Source organism: Abramis brama (genome assembly GCF_963993115.1).
Source record: "Abramis brama genome assembly, chromosome: 6".
Taxonomy (NCBI): domain Eukaryota; kingdom Metazoa; phylum Chordata; class Actinopteri; order Cypriniformes; family Leuciscidae; genus Abramis; species Abramis brama.
This window is the reverse complement of record NC_139968.1, coordinates 37506960-37524906: the sequence shown is the minus strand read 5'-3', so window position 1 is coordinate 37524906 and position 17947 is coordinate 37506960. Positions and strand designations below refer to the sequence as shown.

The window sequence follows — 17947 nt, the reverse complement described above, 5'->3', positions numbered from 1 at the left end:
AGACAAAGGTCATGTTGTGAATGTATTATAATAACTTGTCTTGTGAGCTTTCTCAGGACTTTATATCTCCTACTAGTGCTCTGCTCATAATGAGGTCCCGTCCTATGTCATCCAAGGTCACCTTTGTACAAAAAGAAAAGAAGACGTGTTTAATTTTCAGAAAACAAACCCAGATTTTTCTATCCGAAAAGCGACATGTTGTTTAATTATGGCAAACCTATCATCATCCCGGTCCACAATCCAGCATATGGAAGAAGATACTTGCTGAGGTGATTGATAAGGCCTCTGCAGAAGTACACATTGTGTTCTCCATTCTTGTCCAGTGGAGCATTGGAAATAATTTCCTTGCAACGTGTTGCAAATCTGTTGACTCCTTTAGTGTCCTAAATGTAATTTGACAATGTGTTATTATTAGAGGTGTGTCTGTAAACTGTAGGACGTCAGGCACAATTCAATACGAAGAGATCAGCCTTCATAAACATAAGAAAAAATGACTGACAAAACTTTAGGAAGTTTATCCTTCTTATGCTTTCACCTTTTTGAAAATGCCTATGTGTCTGGGCAGGAATACACTACAGTAATACACAAGTCCTGTCAGACATGTACTTGGTGCCAAATGTTGTGTAGTTTTTGTCAAAATTTTAGACCGAATTAAAACATATATCTAAGGATGAAAGTAAGGAATCACATGTTTTTGACACGGTAACAAAACACTATTTAATGTTCTTGTGAGCGTTACAACACAGTACACATAGACCACACAATACAAATAAAAGAACCACTCGTTATTTAAAAATACTGCAAACAATGTAACCATACTGTTATATGTGTGGAATTTATATTTCTTCTACATTTCTGTCTTGTTATATTAAATGATGCTGTGTTGTGGTGTTCGAGTGGCAGGTACTTAATACATTTTTTTTTGTGTGTAAATAAATGTAATAAGTCTTTACAGACAAAACACACTACAGTTACTTTCTGTATTGAAAAAAGGGCTTGTTGTTGCGATTTTGTCCTACTATTGTTGTTGTATTTACATGTAATGCAATTGTTCCATAAATGTGTTCTGTAAAATAGTAGTAATTTCAAATATGTATTGCCGTAACATACACTTTAAGTGCATTGAAAATTAGGCATTTATCTTAATTGAGTTTAATTTTTACTAATGAGTAGGCTACAATGAATATTTTTGAAATTGAGTGGTGCTGTGATAATGTGCTGTTCAGTGGTTGATAATGAACTGGTTATCTCAGAAGTGTTGACGCAAGATTTTTTTATCAGATTGAAATATAAGTGATTTGTTTTTGTGAATGTTTTTTATTGTCATGATATTTTTGTAATAAAAGGATTGTCAAATTCAAAAATTCTCTCTCTCTCTCTCTCTCTCTCTCTCTCTCTCTCTCTCTCTCTCTCTCTCTCTCTCTCTCTCTCTCTCTCTCTCGACAAGTTTGTGTTTCAGATGGGTGTTACCTCTGTTAACCTGTGGAAGACTGTGATTGAACCTGCTATGCACCTGACCTGGATATAAGGACCGCCCCTGACACAAAATGGTTGCCTTTGAGCCTTGTTGACTTTGTGCTTTATGCTTTGCATTCGTACCTTTTCATTGTGCTTCTCTTCAGCTTTGTTCGTTTCGCCATTATTTAATTGAGTAAGAGTGTCGTGCCAGAGAGATAGTGTTTAGTGAAACTGTGATTGAAGTGTCATGCCAGAGAGATAGTGTTTAGTGAAACTGTGAGTGTTTGTTGAATGTAACTACTTCTGGTTTTCTCCTATATCTGACTATTGCCTGTTTGACTACTCCTTGGATTCCGATTCTAACTTGTCAACCTGCTACTTTTTAAATAAGCGTGTAGATATTCTTGTATGTTACCAGATTCAAGAAAATCAAGACTGAGGGCAAAGGCCACATATGAGACAATGAACCCATGATTCTCTGACTGATTTTTCTTCAGGATTATGGATATTGTAGTTCTTCATGTGGAATTTGTCAATTAAATACATTTTGTTACTGATAGATCTGTGTTAGTTTTATACAGAATCATTACAAATAACAAGTTTCTTTATGGAGAAAATAAATGGGATTTTAACATTCAGAACTAATTTCCAAATGTTCAGTAACATTATAGACATTATAAACTTGAAAGATCATTCCACCCTCTGAGGCCCGAAGTCTTTTTCTGATGGTATAAATAGTAACTGCATTCATTAATATTCATCTGACACTTATTATTATAACTCCAGTGATAAAGTAAAACAATGGACAATTACTGCTCAAAACATCATCCCGATGTTACAAACATTTAAATTAAGAAAATATCCCTCAAAACCCCACAATCATTAGATTGAACAACAACAGCATGCATTGCAAAGAGCGAGGCAAATATATATATTTATATATATATATATATATATATATATATATATATATATATATATATATATATATATATATATATATAATATATAGGCTATATTGCCTATAAAATGTTAAAATCCAAGAAATTAAAACAACACAGACACTCTCTTGAAAAAAATCCTTCCTTAGATCCTTCACAAGTAAAAAAAGTGCTTTGTTATTATCAGAGTTAAATTCCTTAAGTTTTATTCATGAAGTTCCAGCTCAAAAACATTTCTGTTTATAATTGCGTCTAAATAAATACGTTTAACAAAAGAATTGTGTGTAAAACACATAGGGCCAAATTTACTAACAGCCTGCGTCATTGCAAACCTTTTGGCGTTAAAAACTGTATAGCCTACATTTGAAGGAGTTTCCCTTTCAGACGCAAACTTTATGGGAGGAAAGTTTTTAAATGAATCATGCGTTATAAAATAAAGGCTTCAATATTCTCGAGAAAATGAGTTGTGCAATACATTCCCTTTTCTCTCAGGGAACCGAGGTTACGTTAGTAACCGAGTGCGATTCTTCGACATGGTGCACCGTGCAACATTGTTGTTGTGACTGTAACAATAAAACAAACAAGGAATGATCAATTGTTCTGCGGTCAACGGTCTGACGGTCTTACCGTACTAGCTAGTGTATGCGCGAACCGTGAAATAATAGTGACGGCTGGATTGACAGTGCATTTCAGGGTGGTGCTGGCTTGACCTCAGTTTCAGTGCGCGGCTCAGAAACGGATCTCTGACGAGGACTTTAATAACTCTACGGATCATCTATAGGCTATTCACGCGACTCTCAAGATGAAGAGTGTACTTAAACTTGTTCTTTTCCCGTTATTCGCGATTGGTAAGTGTTTTTTTTTTATAGATTTTTTTTTTTTAACATAATTGCAGCATTTTCGTATTTAATGTAGACAGTGGCAATGTCTTTAACACTGTTCCATAGGTCACAGTTGTTGAAGCCAGATTCAACCCTATTATTTGCTTTAGGCTATTTTGTCTACAGTAAACCACAAGAGATTTCAACTAGACTCGTGATTTCTGAGTGTTTTGTAAGTTTCAGTAACTGTGTTTGTTCTTCAGGTGTGTATGGTGCTGATGAAGTGGAGTCAGTGTCAGCAACGGAGGGAGATTCTGTCACTCTAGAATCTGGTGTTACTGAAATACAGAGTAGTGATGAGATGGAGTGGAGGTTAAATAAGAATCTTGTATTCAGAGTCAGTAGTGACAGCAGCAATACGATCACAGTATCTGATGAAACTAATGGGGCATACGGAGGCAGACTGCAGCCGAACAATCAGACTGGAGATCTCAAGATCACAAATATCAAAACCAGTGACTCTGGACAATATAAACTAAAGATCAGCAGTACCAGAGGGTCCTCTCAGAAGACATTCAATGTCAGTGGTGAGTGTTTTTAATAATGTTATTTACATAGTTATCTCTCTATGAACAATTTAAAATCTCTGAAATTTGCATTTTTACAGATGCAAAATCTGTACGGTCAAGCTGTGTCATTTATAGTTTGTCAGCAAAGTTTTACAACATCTTTCAGTAAAAAATCCAACATTTAATTAAAATAATAATGATGTTTTCATCTGTTTGTCAAGAAAATTGACAAATCAATCATTTGATATTCATTTAAACTGCTTCATTATTACAGGAAAAATCAACAGATTTCAGATTAATATTCTGTGGTAAAAAAAGAAAAGAATAAAAAGATACATGATTTTTCGTTTGTTGGTAAATGATTCATCAATCAGTGAATGGTGTCCCTCAAAACAACTGTGAGACCGTTTGTATTTTTGTGTTGTTGGAATGAATTTAGACATGGGTGCAGAGGTCATCCAATAGTGAATTTGACCTATATGGACAACTGAGAATGTCTGTATTTCACTGGCTCTGTGATGCGCTCTGTACAATACAGCTGAATCTGACCTAAGATGGAGAAAAATCAGGTTTCCAAATAATAGTCATTCAGTTGTTTTTCAATAGTGAACTTGTTAAAGTTCTTTTTTTATGAGACCAGCGGCCCAGACAAGCCAGCTGGGAATCTAAATTGTATATGACATCTCAGGTGCAGTTTATTTAGCAAACAAACATCTTAATAATAAACAGTGAAAAAAGATGATGTGTATAGTACCAGACTTTTAACTGTAAATAAGCCCCAAACACCCCAGGGACTCACAAATAAGATTGACAAAACATGACTGATTTATTTAATTTTACATTAAATCTGAAGCAGATTTGTTACGTGACAGCAATAATTAAAGTTTGACAGCACAGCTGCCACAAAATGATTATTGTTCCTGGTTCATCATTATTAAGATACACTGTAAAAAATGGCTGTGAAATCTACAGTTATTTACTGTAGATTTCACAGTAACATTACTGTATAAGATTTTTACAGTAGAATATTGTAAAGTTTACAGTAAGACCGTAAAAATCACAGTAGTCCAAGCATTACAGTTGAAATCACAGTAGTCAAATCATTACTGTAAAAAAATCACAATTTAGCCACTATAGTACTGTAAATAGTAAAGTAAACTACTGTAATTTTCCTTTTTTTTTATCATATCTTTCTTTGTACCCCTTTCACATGGACGGCCCCCAGATTATTGTTGTTCAGAATTCATTACCGGAATATGATATAAATACTCGATGGTGAGCTTTAAGTAAAAGTGTAATATTAATCAATTAAAATGTGTCATGTAACTTGTACTCTGATGCACCTGCTGCAGGAGCTTTCTATTCCATACAATATTTTTTTTTTTAAGAATTCACATAAGATTCCAATAATATTTTTTGTTTGTTTGTTTTGTGACTGTAAATGGGTGTTTGTGTGTAAATGGGTGTTAACAGGGCAATAAAATATTTGATAAGCCTTATCTTAAACTTCTCCAAAGTCTCCCCTGACATGGTCTAACAATATAGGCTTCATAAATATAATTTTTTGAGATGTCATCCTCAGATTTGAAATGAAGCATGACCATTGGTTATAAGTTGCAATAGTATATTCACATAATTATGTATATTAATATTAAAATATTAATATTTTTATACATTTGATAAATATATTCTTAATATTTGTTGTTTTTATTTTTGAGCTTATATATCTCAATATTAATAACATATGATTAATTTTGAGTTTTGAACTTGAGCCAAAACTCTCAAGCTTTCTAAGGTTATGTGTCTATTCAGAATGACTTTTATTTTGGGTAGGCTATGTCATGTGCATTACTTGCCAAAATTGGGGATGTCTGGTTAACTCATAAATACGTACCATGGGATTTTTATTTTACAAAAATCCGTTTTATATATTTTTTCTTCAGAAGCAGGAGAGATAAACGTGCATGTTTCCAGAGCTGTTTCTGGGGTGCAGGGCGAAATCATAGGGCGAAATCAAAGCGCCGGCAGAGTGGGCGGGGTTTACCCAGTCTAGAAAGTTCTAGAATCTGTTGGAAAAAAGCGCGAAAGAAGCAGCACTTGAATTTATGACTCGTCGTCAGTGACAGAAAAGCTCCGTTAATTCTCAAATGTACGTTTCTTTACACACGGCTTTGTCTTGTGGCTGTATTTATTTTGTTTTCGTCTTTGTGTTGATTTCTTTCACTTTTTGCCTGAGAGGAATTCAGCGAAAACGTTTCAGTAAGAGCTCCGACGGAGACGTTTTCACAGCCGTTAATAACAGACTATTATTTAAATTTACGTTTCTTTATACATGGCTTTGTCTTGTGGTTGTAGCTGCTATTTATTTTGTTTTCGTCTTTGTGTTGATATCTTTCACTTTTTGCCTGAGAGGAATTCAGCGAAAACGTTTCCGTGAGAGCTCCGACGGAGACGTTTTCACAGCCTTTTTAACGTTAATGTATTTTTCCCACCCGTGGCCTCTACTGGAGTTTCCATCTTGGAATCGCGGATCCTTCACCAACTGCTTATCGGGACTTCCAGAAAATTAGTAAGTACATTTACCATCACTACTAGGAGTAAAAGTTAAGTTAAAAAAAATAAAATAATTCAGTACCACACCCTTGTGGTAGGCCTACTGCTAAGCTAACGTTAAACCAGGACTTAAAAGGAAAATTGATGGAGTTGATTTGGCTTGCTCTGTTGAAGGTTGTAACTAACGTTATGTGTCAGCAAAATTTCCAAGCTTACATGAACATCTTCATTGGCATAAGTTATTAAAGATGGCACAAAAGTGTCATGCCCTTATATTAATTGTTTAAAACATTTCCGTGTCCGTTCAACCTTTGCCTCGCACTTGAATCGGAAATACGTATATCTAGTTCTCCACGTATTAGCCAAAGTTCTACCAGTACTAGTACTAACATCACCTGTGCCTCCGTGTCATCAGACAGTGAACTACTAGATCACACTTTTGAGACAACCTTTGACGATGATAATGACAACACAAAGGTTTATAGAATGTATTGCTATGAAATATAATTTTTGTGATGACTGTTGTCTTTACTAAGGAGAGACAATCCTGACTGCAAAAAAATGGATGCTGTCGATCGAGGGGAGGGTCGTAATCCCACCTGCTCACATGGCGGACTTCACCACTGCCTTGGCCGCTCTCTTCGCCTGTTACTATGTATTCAACCTAGAGTATCAGGTGGAAGCCAGCACAACACTGGAGTTTGTTCAGAGGTATTTTTTTATCTTAAATAGTTTTATAGCAGTGTAAAAGCAAATTGACAATTGAAAAGCTGTTCAAAATCATCTTCTCCCTTTAAAATTAGGGGTGTGAACCGACACTGGTCTCACGGTTCGGTTCGATTACGATTATGTCATCGATTCAGTTCAATTCGATATCGCGATGCACTTCATTCTCAATTTTAATTTTTTCTTCAAAAGTGATGTGTGCTTGCCTGTTCAAACAGTGACATTACAGTTGGGAGTAAAGCTTGTTTATGCCATTAAGAAAAGGAAAGTCTGTCATATAAATTTTGTTTTAAAGAAATGTTAATTTAAAATCAGCACTCATTAATCAGTGTATTATGTTACCATTAAAGATGCGCACATCAACCGTCGCCGAATCTGCTGTTGAAGGTTACGATCATCCATTTATTATCACGCATAACAACACAGAATAATTGTAATTTGACCATCGGGTGCGGATACTTAAGTCAGAGAATATTGTCGTCCAGTTGTGTAAATGGGGTCCATTGAATCCCATTGCGCCTGTTGTCAGTGGCTTGCCGCATGATCTAGTCGGCCGCATGATCTAGTCGACCTTCGAAGAGGAATGGTAATCGAGAAAGTAGACAGCCTTCACTAACTCCTGTTGAGGTGTGAAATGCCTCTGTCATCTGGCCTTTATGATTCTACATTGCTCACTGCACTTACAGTTATTCATTAATGTGTACATATTGTCCCATCCCCTAACTCCTATACTCATGTTCATAGGTTTTTAGTCAGGATTAATCCTGACTCCAACAAGTGCACTGCCAAGGAGTAGATGAGCAAGACGACTGGGAGAGTGGTGAAGCGGAAGACTTCATATATGAACCTCCATGTATTTGCTAACTGACTAGATACAGGTGAGGTTCTGATAATAGCTTTAATAATAATTATAATATTAATAATAATATATTAATAATATAGGTATATGTGGGTATAATATAATTAATCATAATTTGATAATAATAATAATTATTAGGGATGCACCGATACTGGTATCGATAGGGCTGGCTATTGTTCAAAATCTTTCGATCCGGTGCCATTTTCGATACCTCAGTTTCGATACCGGTTCCTAACGATACTTTTTTCGATACCAATTTTATGAAATCCATTTTAACAAGATTACATAACACATACCTCAGACAGATGTAAATGGCAAAGAAAGTCAAACAAGACATAATGTAGCTTATCAACGTTAACTGACGAGAGAGAGAGAGACTTGTTGATTGCTCTTGATTGACTAAATCATATATGCAAGTAAAACATAAACTGTTACCTTATTTATTAGGGCTGGGTAAAAAAATATAGATTTTTTGATTTTAATCCATTCTCATTTTTACAAAACTGATATTGATTCTTAAACATTTTCATCGAGACATCAGTAGCTATATTACTAATATCAGTGATACACACCTTCATTCATAAAAATATATTCCATTAACATATAGGGCTGGGTAGGGATTGGTACCGAAAGCCGGTATTAAACGCGCCCCGGGGCTGAATTTTGAAAGACCGCTGTATCGATAAGCTCGGACGTTATCGATTCTGCTGTCGGTACTTGGAAAAATACACGTAATGTTATTATTGCTATAAAGACGTTTTATCTCGCCAGCCATTTATATATACCATAATATTAAAACATTTCGACAGCCCTAATGAGTGACGATGGAGGACAGAACTAAACATTCAAACATAGCCTGGTTACACTTCAGATTTGTGATTAGTCTGATTTTATTTTAGATTTTGGCTTCCAAAGATTATAATAATAATATATTTGAGGTAAAACCATTAAAAACTATAGCTGCATTCCCTTCGCAGCAGTAGGCTACGCTCTCATTTTTCCATAAAACTCAAACGTAACGACAGAATCAGATTCAGCATTCAGTGATTGTTGTAAAATGCAGTCTAGCTACTGTTGCTAAATTGTGGGATGCGTTTAATAATAAAGAGCTATTAATAGCACAAAATATGCTCATGAGATGCTGTTCCTAAGGCGGCGCGCGTGCTCCGAAACACACCGCAACGAGATGAGCAAATTATACTTTCGGTTTCATGTGCGCGTCTTAACGATCAAATGTACACAAAAATATGTCTAAAATGGACGTAGTTATGGAAATAGTTGGGAGAAAATATAGTGCATCAGTCGCCTATTAGATCTGCACTCGGTCTTAATGAGGCAGTGTCTAATAAACATGCTGACGATTGAGCCATTACTGCGAATTAAACAACAAAAGGCAAAGACGAAATCACTCACAGCTCTTGAATGAACAACTTCGGCTTTAATAAGCATTAATCTATCTATGATAAACTATGCAGCGTTATTTTACATTTGATTACTTTAATAGAATTCTGTTTAGACCATAGCCTACCTGAACATTAGTAGACCTTCCTGAAATTAAAGCACTGTGTAGACCTATATAGTGTGTATCTTTTTTAATTGTTTATCTTTTTATATATATATATATATATATATATATATCAAAAAGTACCGACAAGAATACCGTTAAAGTACCGGATCGATAAGCAGTATCGGCAAGAGTAGTAATACCATTAAAACCTTAACGATTCAGATGTTCCAATTCGATTTCGATTCGCAAGCTTTCGATTCTCGATTTTAAATTAATAAAAAGAAATTAAGAGCCACAAACCTGTATATTAAACTCTTTTTATTTTAGGTACACTTGGGTACACTAAAACAGAACCCAACTCTATATTTCAAATGAATAGACAGGATCGTTATGCAAGTCAGAACAGTCGCTTGCCTTGATCAAACATGATCAGGTTATTTTATGTTTAAGATTAAACATACATAAAATCTCACAGCATTAGCTGTGGAGGCTGCAAGCCTATGAACAGTGTAGGAAAACTAATACCGGCTTTTGGGTGAATATCAGGGCCTGAATTTCTGTGATTTTTTTTTTTTAATTATTATTTTTTTGTTGATTTTAAAATGACTGATTTGGTTTTAGAATCTGTGGATTAATATACTCAACCTACAGGCTAAAGTGAATCAATGTTGCAGGAATTTACTGCATTATAAGTGGGAGACCAACGGGAATGATTAAAATGCGCAAAATACCATGCCGAAATTAGAGCCCTGAATATGGAAAAAAACGATTCGTGGTCCCTAAGAATCGATTTTGAATCGACCACATTTTAAAAAACGATTAATCGAAAAATCAAATTTTTTTGCCCAGCCCTATTAACATACAGCCGTAAAACTTGAAAATCAGTGTTTAGCTGATCTAATGTGTTTTCTTCTTTAATTTCAGGGCTCCAACTAGGATTCTAGGTCTCCAAGGTCAGGGCATGCAAGAGGTCATAGACCTTTGTCAAGTGGCAGGGGAAGTTTATTTTCCTTTCTGTTTTAAATGTTCATACAAATGTTAAATATTTTATTGTTTAATGTTTTATTTTATTTCAATATTGCCATAGTGTTATTTATTGCTCTTTAGAATGTGGTAATAATCAGTTATTTGCACGGCTTCAAAGTAGTTACATTTTTTGACCGTATTGTATCAATTTGCATTATTGTTCCGTCATAGCAACCAGTCATGCGGAACTAGTGAATGAACTAGTAACAGTTTGCTCTGTAACTTTACAAAACTTGTAATGAAATAGCCTCGTTTTGTAAAATCTTCTTCAATTGTAAAGTAAATTTAGCAACAGTAGAATAAGCGTGATAATAGACTTACCGCCATTAGACTATCCAAAGTTAACACACTCCGCTGGGCGTTGTGGCTGCATTACAAACATAGAATGTGCGTTAACTTTGGACGGTATAATGGCATGTTGTACAATGTCCATTATCTCTTTATGTTGTACCTGTTTTGTCATTCCTGTTCACCAAATGTTTTTAAATAAATAACTATTAACAATTTTCTTATTGTCTGCAGTTGATTGCAATGTTTTAGAATATGAGTGATTCTTTTAATGATGGCTAATATTAAATCAGAGTGATACAGTATTTAAATTGTACAGTGAGAAACTGAATTTACAGTGATTAACTGTTATCTACTGTTTATAGTACTGTATTGCATACAATACATAAAAAACAGTGCTTAACTGTTTTTTTGTATGTAAATGCAATTGAAATCAGTATTTATTAATTTTTTCTACAGTAAAACAATCAATACTGTAAATACAACTAAAATCACAGTGTTTAATTGTTTTTTATTTTACAGTGAATACACAAAATACTGTAAATGGAAGTACAGTACCCTTACTGTAAAACGTATTCACAGTAACTTACTGGCAACAATTAGCCAGTAAGTTACTGTAAATACAACTAAAATCACAGTATTTAACTGTTTTTGATTTCACAGTGTATACATAAAATACTGTAAATAGAAGTACAGTACCCTTACTGTAAAAAGTATTCACAGTAACTTACTGGCTAATCGTTGCCAGTAAGTTACTGTAAATTTTACGGTCAATTTTTTACAGTGTACTCTTGTAAGACAGTAGCAGTGTTTGGGACAGACTTCAAGTATCACCTCCGCTTAAAAATATGAAAACTGATATCTTGTTTCTGTGAAATAATTAAGCTGCTCCAGAGCAGGTTTGAGTTTACAAACCTCTTTCTATATGACAGAACCCAACAATACTGGATCATTTAAAATTCAATACAGCTAATTAAGTTATCCACGTATGAAGAATGGTGGTACCAGGTGGTGATAGCCAATGAGAACGCAGAACTTGATCCCTCACCTGACCACATTGGGGAAAAAAAAAAACTATTTTTACTCAGAAATTCCTCGTAATTTCTTCGTAATAACACGTAGAATTAGGTGTGAAATTTTGTGGTAGAAAATCTGAAATTGTATTTTCTTGTAAAACGCACTTCAGTAATCTTTGTTTTATGAAAACATTTTTTTTTTACAGTTTAGAATCTTCACTGTGGCTTTACAGTAATGACTCTCTGTCTTTAGATGATTCAAGTCTGTCTTCATGTCTGTCTTCAGGTGTGATAGCAGGGATTGTTATTGTGGTGTTACATTAATGTCTGTCTCTCTTCAGTGGTTCCAGAACCAGAATCAGTTGCAGAACCAGTTCAAGAATCAGGTCCGTCTTCAGGTACGATATGGATTGTTTTGGGTGTTGGTGGTGTTATTGCGGTGGTGGCTGCAGCTGCTGTTGGTGGTGTTGCCTATAGCAACAGGGAAAAGGGACAAATGTGTAAGTATTACAGCAAGAGATAAATACTGTGCTGTATATTGTAAAAATGTAGTGATGCTCATTCAGGTTTAAACCTTTTTGTGCCTTTGTGTTTGTGATTGTATGTGATTTTTGATCAGGTTGTTCTTTATCCAACAGCATTATAAATAACTATCATTAATACTCAAATATTAAAGATGACAGTGATAATGACAGATTATGAAGATTTAATGAACAGTAACCAGGAGGAAGATATGTAGCATTCATTTTGTATTGTTCTTGTTAAAATTTATCTTCAATATTTCTCTGTTTTTATAGTATGAGCTTTTGTGACAGATGTTGACTGTCGGTGGTAACTCAAATATTTTACTTAAAGGGATAGTTCACCCAAAAATGAAAATAAGCCCATGATGTACTCACCCTCAAGTCATCCTATGTGTATATGACATTCTTCTTTCATATGAATACAATCAGAGTTATATTAGAAAATTTCCTGGCTCTGAGGGGTTAATAAAGGCCTTCTGAAGCGAAGCGATGCATTTGTGTAAGAAAAATATCCATATTTAAAACTTATCGTCTAAAATAACTAGCTTCCAGCTGTACGCATCAATTTACGCCAAAAGAGTAACACTTGAACTTGACTTACGACGTAATGGCGAATGCGGTTGCCCAGCCCTGTTTGTTTGAACCGCAAGAGGAGTCAAAGCTTATTCTACTCCTACATCTTAAGTTATACATCGTCAAGTGTTAGTCTTGTGGCGTAAGTTGACTTGTGTACGCCGTCTGCCAGAAGCTAGTTATTTTAGTCCATAGAGTTTTAAATATGGATATTTTTCTTACACCAACACATGGCTTCACTTCAGAAGGCATTTATTAACCCCTCAGAGCAGTTTGGGTCACTTTTATCATGGCTAGATGCACTTTGTTATGGAAATTTTACATTTAGATGTGTTCTTTTTACTTAGATGTGTTTTTTTTTACTTCTAGATGTGTATCACTTGTATTAACATTGAATACTTATTTTTACTCATAAGCATTTAAAGGAATATAACCATATAAGCTAAAGTGCATTATTAAATATATGTAACCAAGTTTTAGAAATGCATAAGTTAGGACAAGCTTGCAGGAACAAAATGTTTTGGGTGATAGACGGCTTAGTAGAAATAGACTATGTACAACAAAATGTCAAAGTGACCTATTGTACTTCAAGTGTGAAAAGTATGTGCGCAGCTTTGATGAAAATAGAAATAAGTAAAATGTGTGAAAAAGCTGCAGCTAAACAACAGGAAACTTTTGCAGACGTGACATTGCTCTGTCTAGATAGAATTTATGTTAGACGAGATCTTGAACAAAGATGTGTTGCCTTTTAAGGTAAACCAAGGCGATCTTTTGAGACAGACCAGGATGGGTTAAGGGTATATAAGCTGGGCAAAAAGGAGAAGTGAGCGCCCTTCCATATCAGACTCTGACTGATGTGTGAACTGCCTTTCTTGCAAGAAATAAAGATCTTTATAACTTTTGAAATTTCCAGCTGTCTTCCAATTATTATTTAAAGTTAAGTTATTTAAAGTAATTTCCACGACAACTTTTATGATGGATAGATGCACTTTTATCATGGATAGATGCACTTTGATGGACTTCCAAAAAATATACCCATTGCCTTCTATTATAAAGCTTGGAAGAGCCAGGACATTAAAAAAAAAAAAAAAAAAAAAAAAAAAAAAAAATTTATATATATATATATATATATATATATATATATATATATATATATATATATATATATATATATATATATATATATATATATATATATATAATATGATTGTATACTGATTGTATTCATTTGAAAGAAGAATGTCATAAACACTTGGGATGACCTGAGGATGAGTAAATCATGGGCTAATTTTCATATTTGGGTGAAGTATCCCTTTAATATATTCACTTATCATTATTAACTTATTCTTATTTTAGCAGTGTGTGAATTGTTTTGATGGATTGTGTTTTATATAAATGAACATGTTTTACTGTAATGAGCTGTTTATGAACATGAGAAAGTGTCTTGAGTGACAGAAATCTTTTATCATATCAGTCTCAATCTTCGTGATGCTGTGAAATCACACATCGGTGAAGTTTTCAAAAACATCCTTCATTTGAAGAGATATGATCTATTTTAAAGCATCTGCTCATTTTAAATTGTTTTAATAATCAAAATAAAATTATTTGATCTTGAAGATCAATCTGTTTCCTAAAAAAGACACTAACTTGAGATATTTAGAAAGTGTTCTTAACATAAGTAATATTGTATTGATATGGTATTTGTCTAATATATCTGATCTTCCCATTTGAGTGGATTCTTCACTGTTATGAACAAACACTTTTGTGACACACTTTTAATTGGTCAAAACTCTTTACTCCCGACTGTACATCCAAAACACTGCTCTTTTGTGTGTTTATTTTTAATCGGTCTGTCTCTTCATCTTGTTTTTGTCAGATTCCTCTAAACACAGAAGAAATGCGGAATCAGCCTTTGATCAAGAAGACCAGCCTTTGATAAAGTAAAACTCTCCCAACAGCTTCGGTACAAAACCAATGTGACATTTTCATTATTCAAAATTAGTCATATTTCTCCTCATGTAAGCCTCTGAAATCCTCTGTGTGCAGATCTAATCAAAATCTCTCATTTCATACCTGCCACCTGTCACCCAGTGCATATACTGAATACTGGATAAACACTTACTGTTTCTGCAATTATTAGACAAAATATCTGACGAGAAATGTCATGTATGGACTATATAGGAATGACATGTGACACTTTAGTTTTAACACTTTCTATAAGTTTCTAGAAACGTGTGTGTTTACCACACTGACAGTTTTGCTCTGTGTACCAAATTTGATGCGACTCTTTTATTGCAGTAATAATCTGTACTTTTATTTCTATTTGCTTACATTATACACTGTGCCTTATTTTCCTGCTATACAACACTTAATTTCCCCTTAATTTCATCTCTGTTTTGAGTTATCTGCAGTAAATCTGCCCATCTTACTCTCTGATTGTGAATGCAAATGATCTGATACGGGTGATGATTTATCATAGTTGTGTGAGCTTATTGATTACATTTTTTAATTTGATTGGTAAAAAAATAAAAAAAAATTATTAGAGAATGTTCAGCTCTGTATTTTGTGTATTGCTGTTTTAAGCCTAATGCAAAACATTTGCTTCACTTCACTGAATTAAATCATTTTTTTTAAAATAACCAAAAAATATATTTGTTGCTTTTGTTGGGTATGTTCAGTCTGTAAAAATGAGACAGCCAGAGCAGAGACAGCCAACAGCTTCAGTAATATGAGTTGATGGATGTGGACTTCTGACAAACAGATCAATGTCCAACGCCCTGCTAGATTCAACTCTTGCTCTAGAGACACATTTACTAAACACGACAGATTAACATGAGAGCTCAGTCCCATTAAAGCGCTGATGGAAGTGGAACGTTCTAGTAATGCAAAAATCAAAGAATACTGTTAATTTTCCATGACCAACACATTTTACCAAGTGTTGAGATGCAGTTAATTAAACATGTTAGTAGGTGCTGAGCTCACACTAGGCTACTATAATGCTGTTAAAAAAAAAACAGTTAAATCATTTATCAGATAAATCAATATCATACCACTGACGATCAGGGGTGTGTTTCCTGAAAGCATCGCTAGCCCAGCCAACTATGGTCGCAAGTTCTGTCATTATCACCGTAGTTAAACGAGTCAGTGTTTACCGAAACTATCGTTCCAACGAATATTTGCAAATAGCTTCACAAAGTTGTATGATTGGAACAACAGCTCTCGACCTGTGGTTAGAAGCATAGCTTCTTGTTTGCATGACATGTGGACTCAATAAATCCTTATCTTGAGCCAAATAAGCATGATGACGTTCAGTACAATCGGTATCTTTTATTTAGAATAGCCTACATACAAATGTCATTTATATATTTCAGTTTGTCAAGAGATTAAGCGTCGTTTTGAAGAGTGTGCATGTGCGAATGTGCTCTACACGTAAGAACGAGCCTATGAGCCTATGAGTCTGGAAATAAAGCAAAATAACTGAGAAAAATTAGAAATAGTCACCAGATGCCATGCCCGTAATTTATAGCAAAAAATCTAGCATTAATTTGTTCTCAAACCGATTCATTAAAAGTAGTTATCATTCCACCACCTGCGTGACATCATAACCAACGTGGTTGAATGACCAATTTGCGACAATATGGTTTCGAGCTAGTTGATTTCTTCAACGATGCATCATACTATGGTAGTAAAGCAGCGAGTTACATCGTTGTACGGAAACGCACCCCAGAGTAGAAAGATGTAAATATCAGTAAAATCAATTGTCAGTTTGTCTCTAGTTTATATTTTGTAGTATTAGGCCTACTTATTGTATTGTTTATACTATTATTTCATCAATCCTGTTCCTTTCTTTTTTACCTTTTGTGAATCAGTGATTCTACATTCAACAATCAACATTGAAGAACTAAACTTTCACCTCTGACATGTTAGAATTCAACATTTGACCTTTACTCGCTTTGACGAGCTGTTAAACTCAGTCCTGAACGTGGAATTTATCGACAGTGATTTAAAAAGCTTTCTGTTTCATGTAGGCCTATGTACCCGGTACAGAAAGTTTCCTGTTAACTGCATATATTGTTTATTAGAATTCACACAAAATTGTGCTGCCTAATTGAAGTGTGAGTGCCTTCCCCTTTAATTGTGGTGATGACATCATGAGTCAATATCATTTCCTGTTCTGTCCCCTCCTCTTCCTCTTTGCACTGGTGATGCACTGTAGAGGAGAGGGGCTCCTGATAATCTTTTTTAATCTTAATTGTTGCTTTTATGTCTGTGTTATGCCCTCATTATTTCCTTAGCCATCTAAACTAACAATAATATTTAAAAACATCATGTGGACTGTGTCAGACTCCAGCATACGTTAGCAATTAAAATACCCCAATTATTTTGTATCCTGTCATTTTGTACTGTCAATGTGTATAAAATGTTGAAACACAAACATTAACTTAATTAACAGAAGAAAACAGAGAGATAGTGCAAGATCAATCTCAACAGCCTGACTTTTCTGTCACAGTTTCACCCTGTTTTCTTCCTCTGTGGTCTTTGAGGCTACAGTGGTTGGACTGGAGAGAAGTTCTTGCTTCTCTGCACACATCTGTTGTAATGTACACTCTAAAGTGTGTTTCTGGGAAAGCAGCCTAGAAAGGGGCCCTCTTTCTTCGTTTAGGAGAGAGGACCAGAAAGGGCTGCCTTCAGCCGGAAAGTGGCCATAAATGGACTTATGAGAATGTAATGTAGATTCTCATTGGTTGGCTGTTACACCCCCCTGAACCCTGTATAAATGCTGATGTTTGCAAGTAAAAGCAGAGAAGGTCGGTGAACGCCAATTGGCTTCATGTTCCTGACTCTCCCAGGCCTGTAATTCTTTTCAATCCATGAAAAAGGAACAAGACTGAGAATGAGGCATGAGGAACAATAAATAGAGATAAAATATTCTAACATATGTATTACAACACTTCACATACCAAGATGACAATGACCCCACAGCTACTGGCATCCATTTTATGTCCACCCATTCCTTTTTTCCATGGCACGTTTTCCTAATTTCTAGGTACTCACTGTATGTAATGTATTATGGGAATATTTATTA

The 17947-nt window shown here is 34.7% G+C and overlaps 1 protein-coding gene and 1 long non-coding RNA gene across 2 annotated transcripts in view; both read left to right on the top strand.

Annotated features, from left to right (window-relative positions):
* The window catches only part of LOC311084841 (uncharacterized protein), a 334198-nt gene extending 316947 nt beyond the window's left edge, over window positions 1–17251 (top strand). Inside the window, exons 5-7 of the mRNA XM_084117117.1 lie at window positions 3484–3807; window positions 12106–12264; window positions 14738–17251. Of these exons, the coding sequence (XP_083973243.1) occupies window positions 3484–3807; window positions 12106–12264; window positions 14738–14805 (551 nt within the window). The 3' untranslated portion in view covers window positions 14806–17251. The remainder of the gene's footprint in view (window positions 1–3483; window positions 3808–12105; window positions 12265–14737) is intronic.
* LOC311084898 lies at window positions 6289–10773 on the top strand. Its single transcript, XR_014606660.1, has 4 exons — window positions 6289–6358; window positions 6879–7053; window positions 7813–7946; window positions 10359–10773. It is a non-coding gene; the product is annotated as an uncharacterized lncRNA (long non-coding RNA).
* Window positions 17252–17947: the final 696 nt, after the last annotated feature.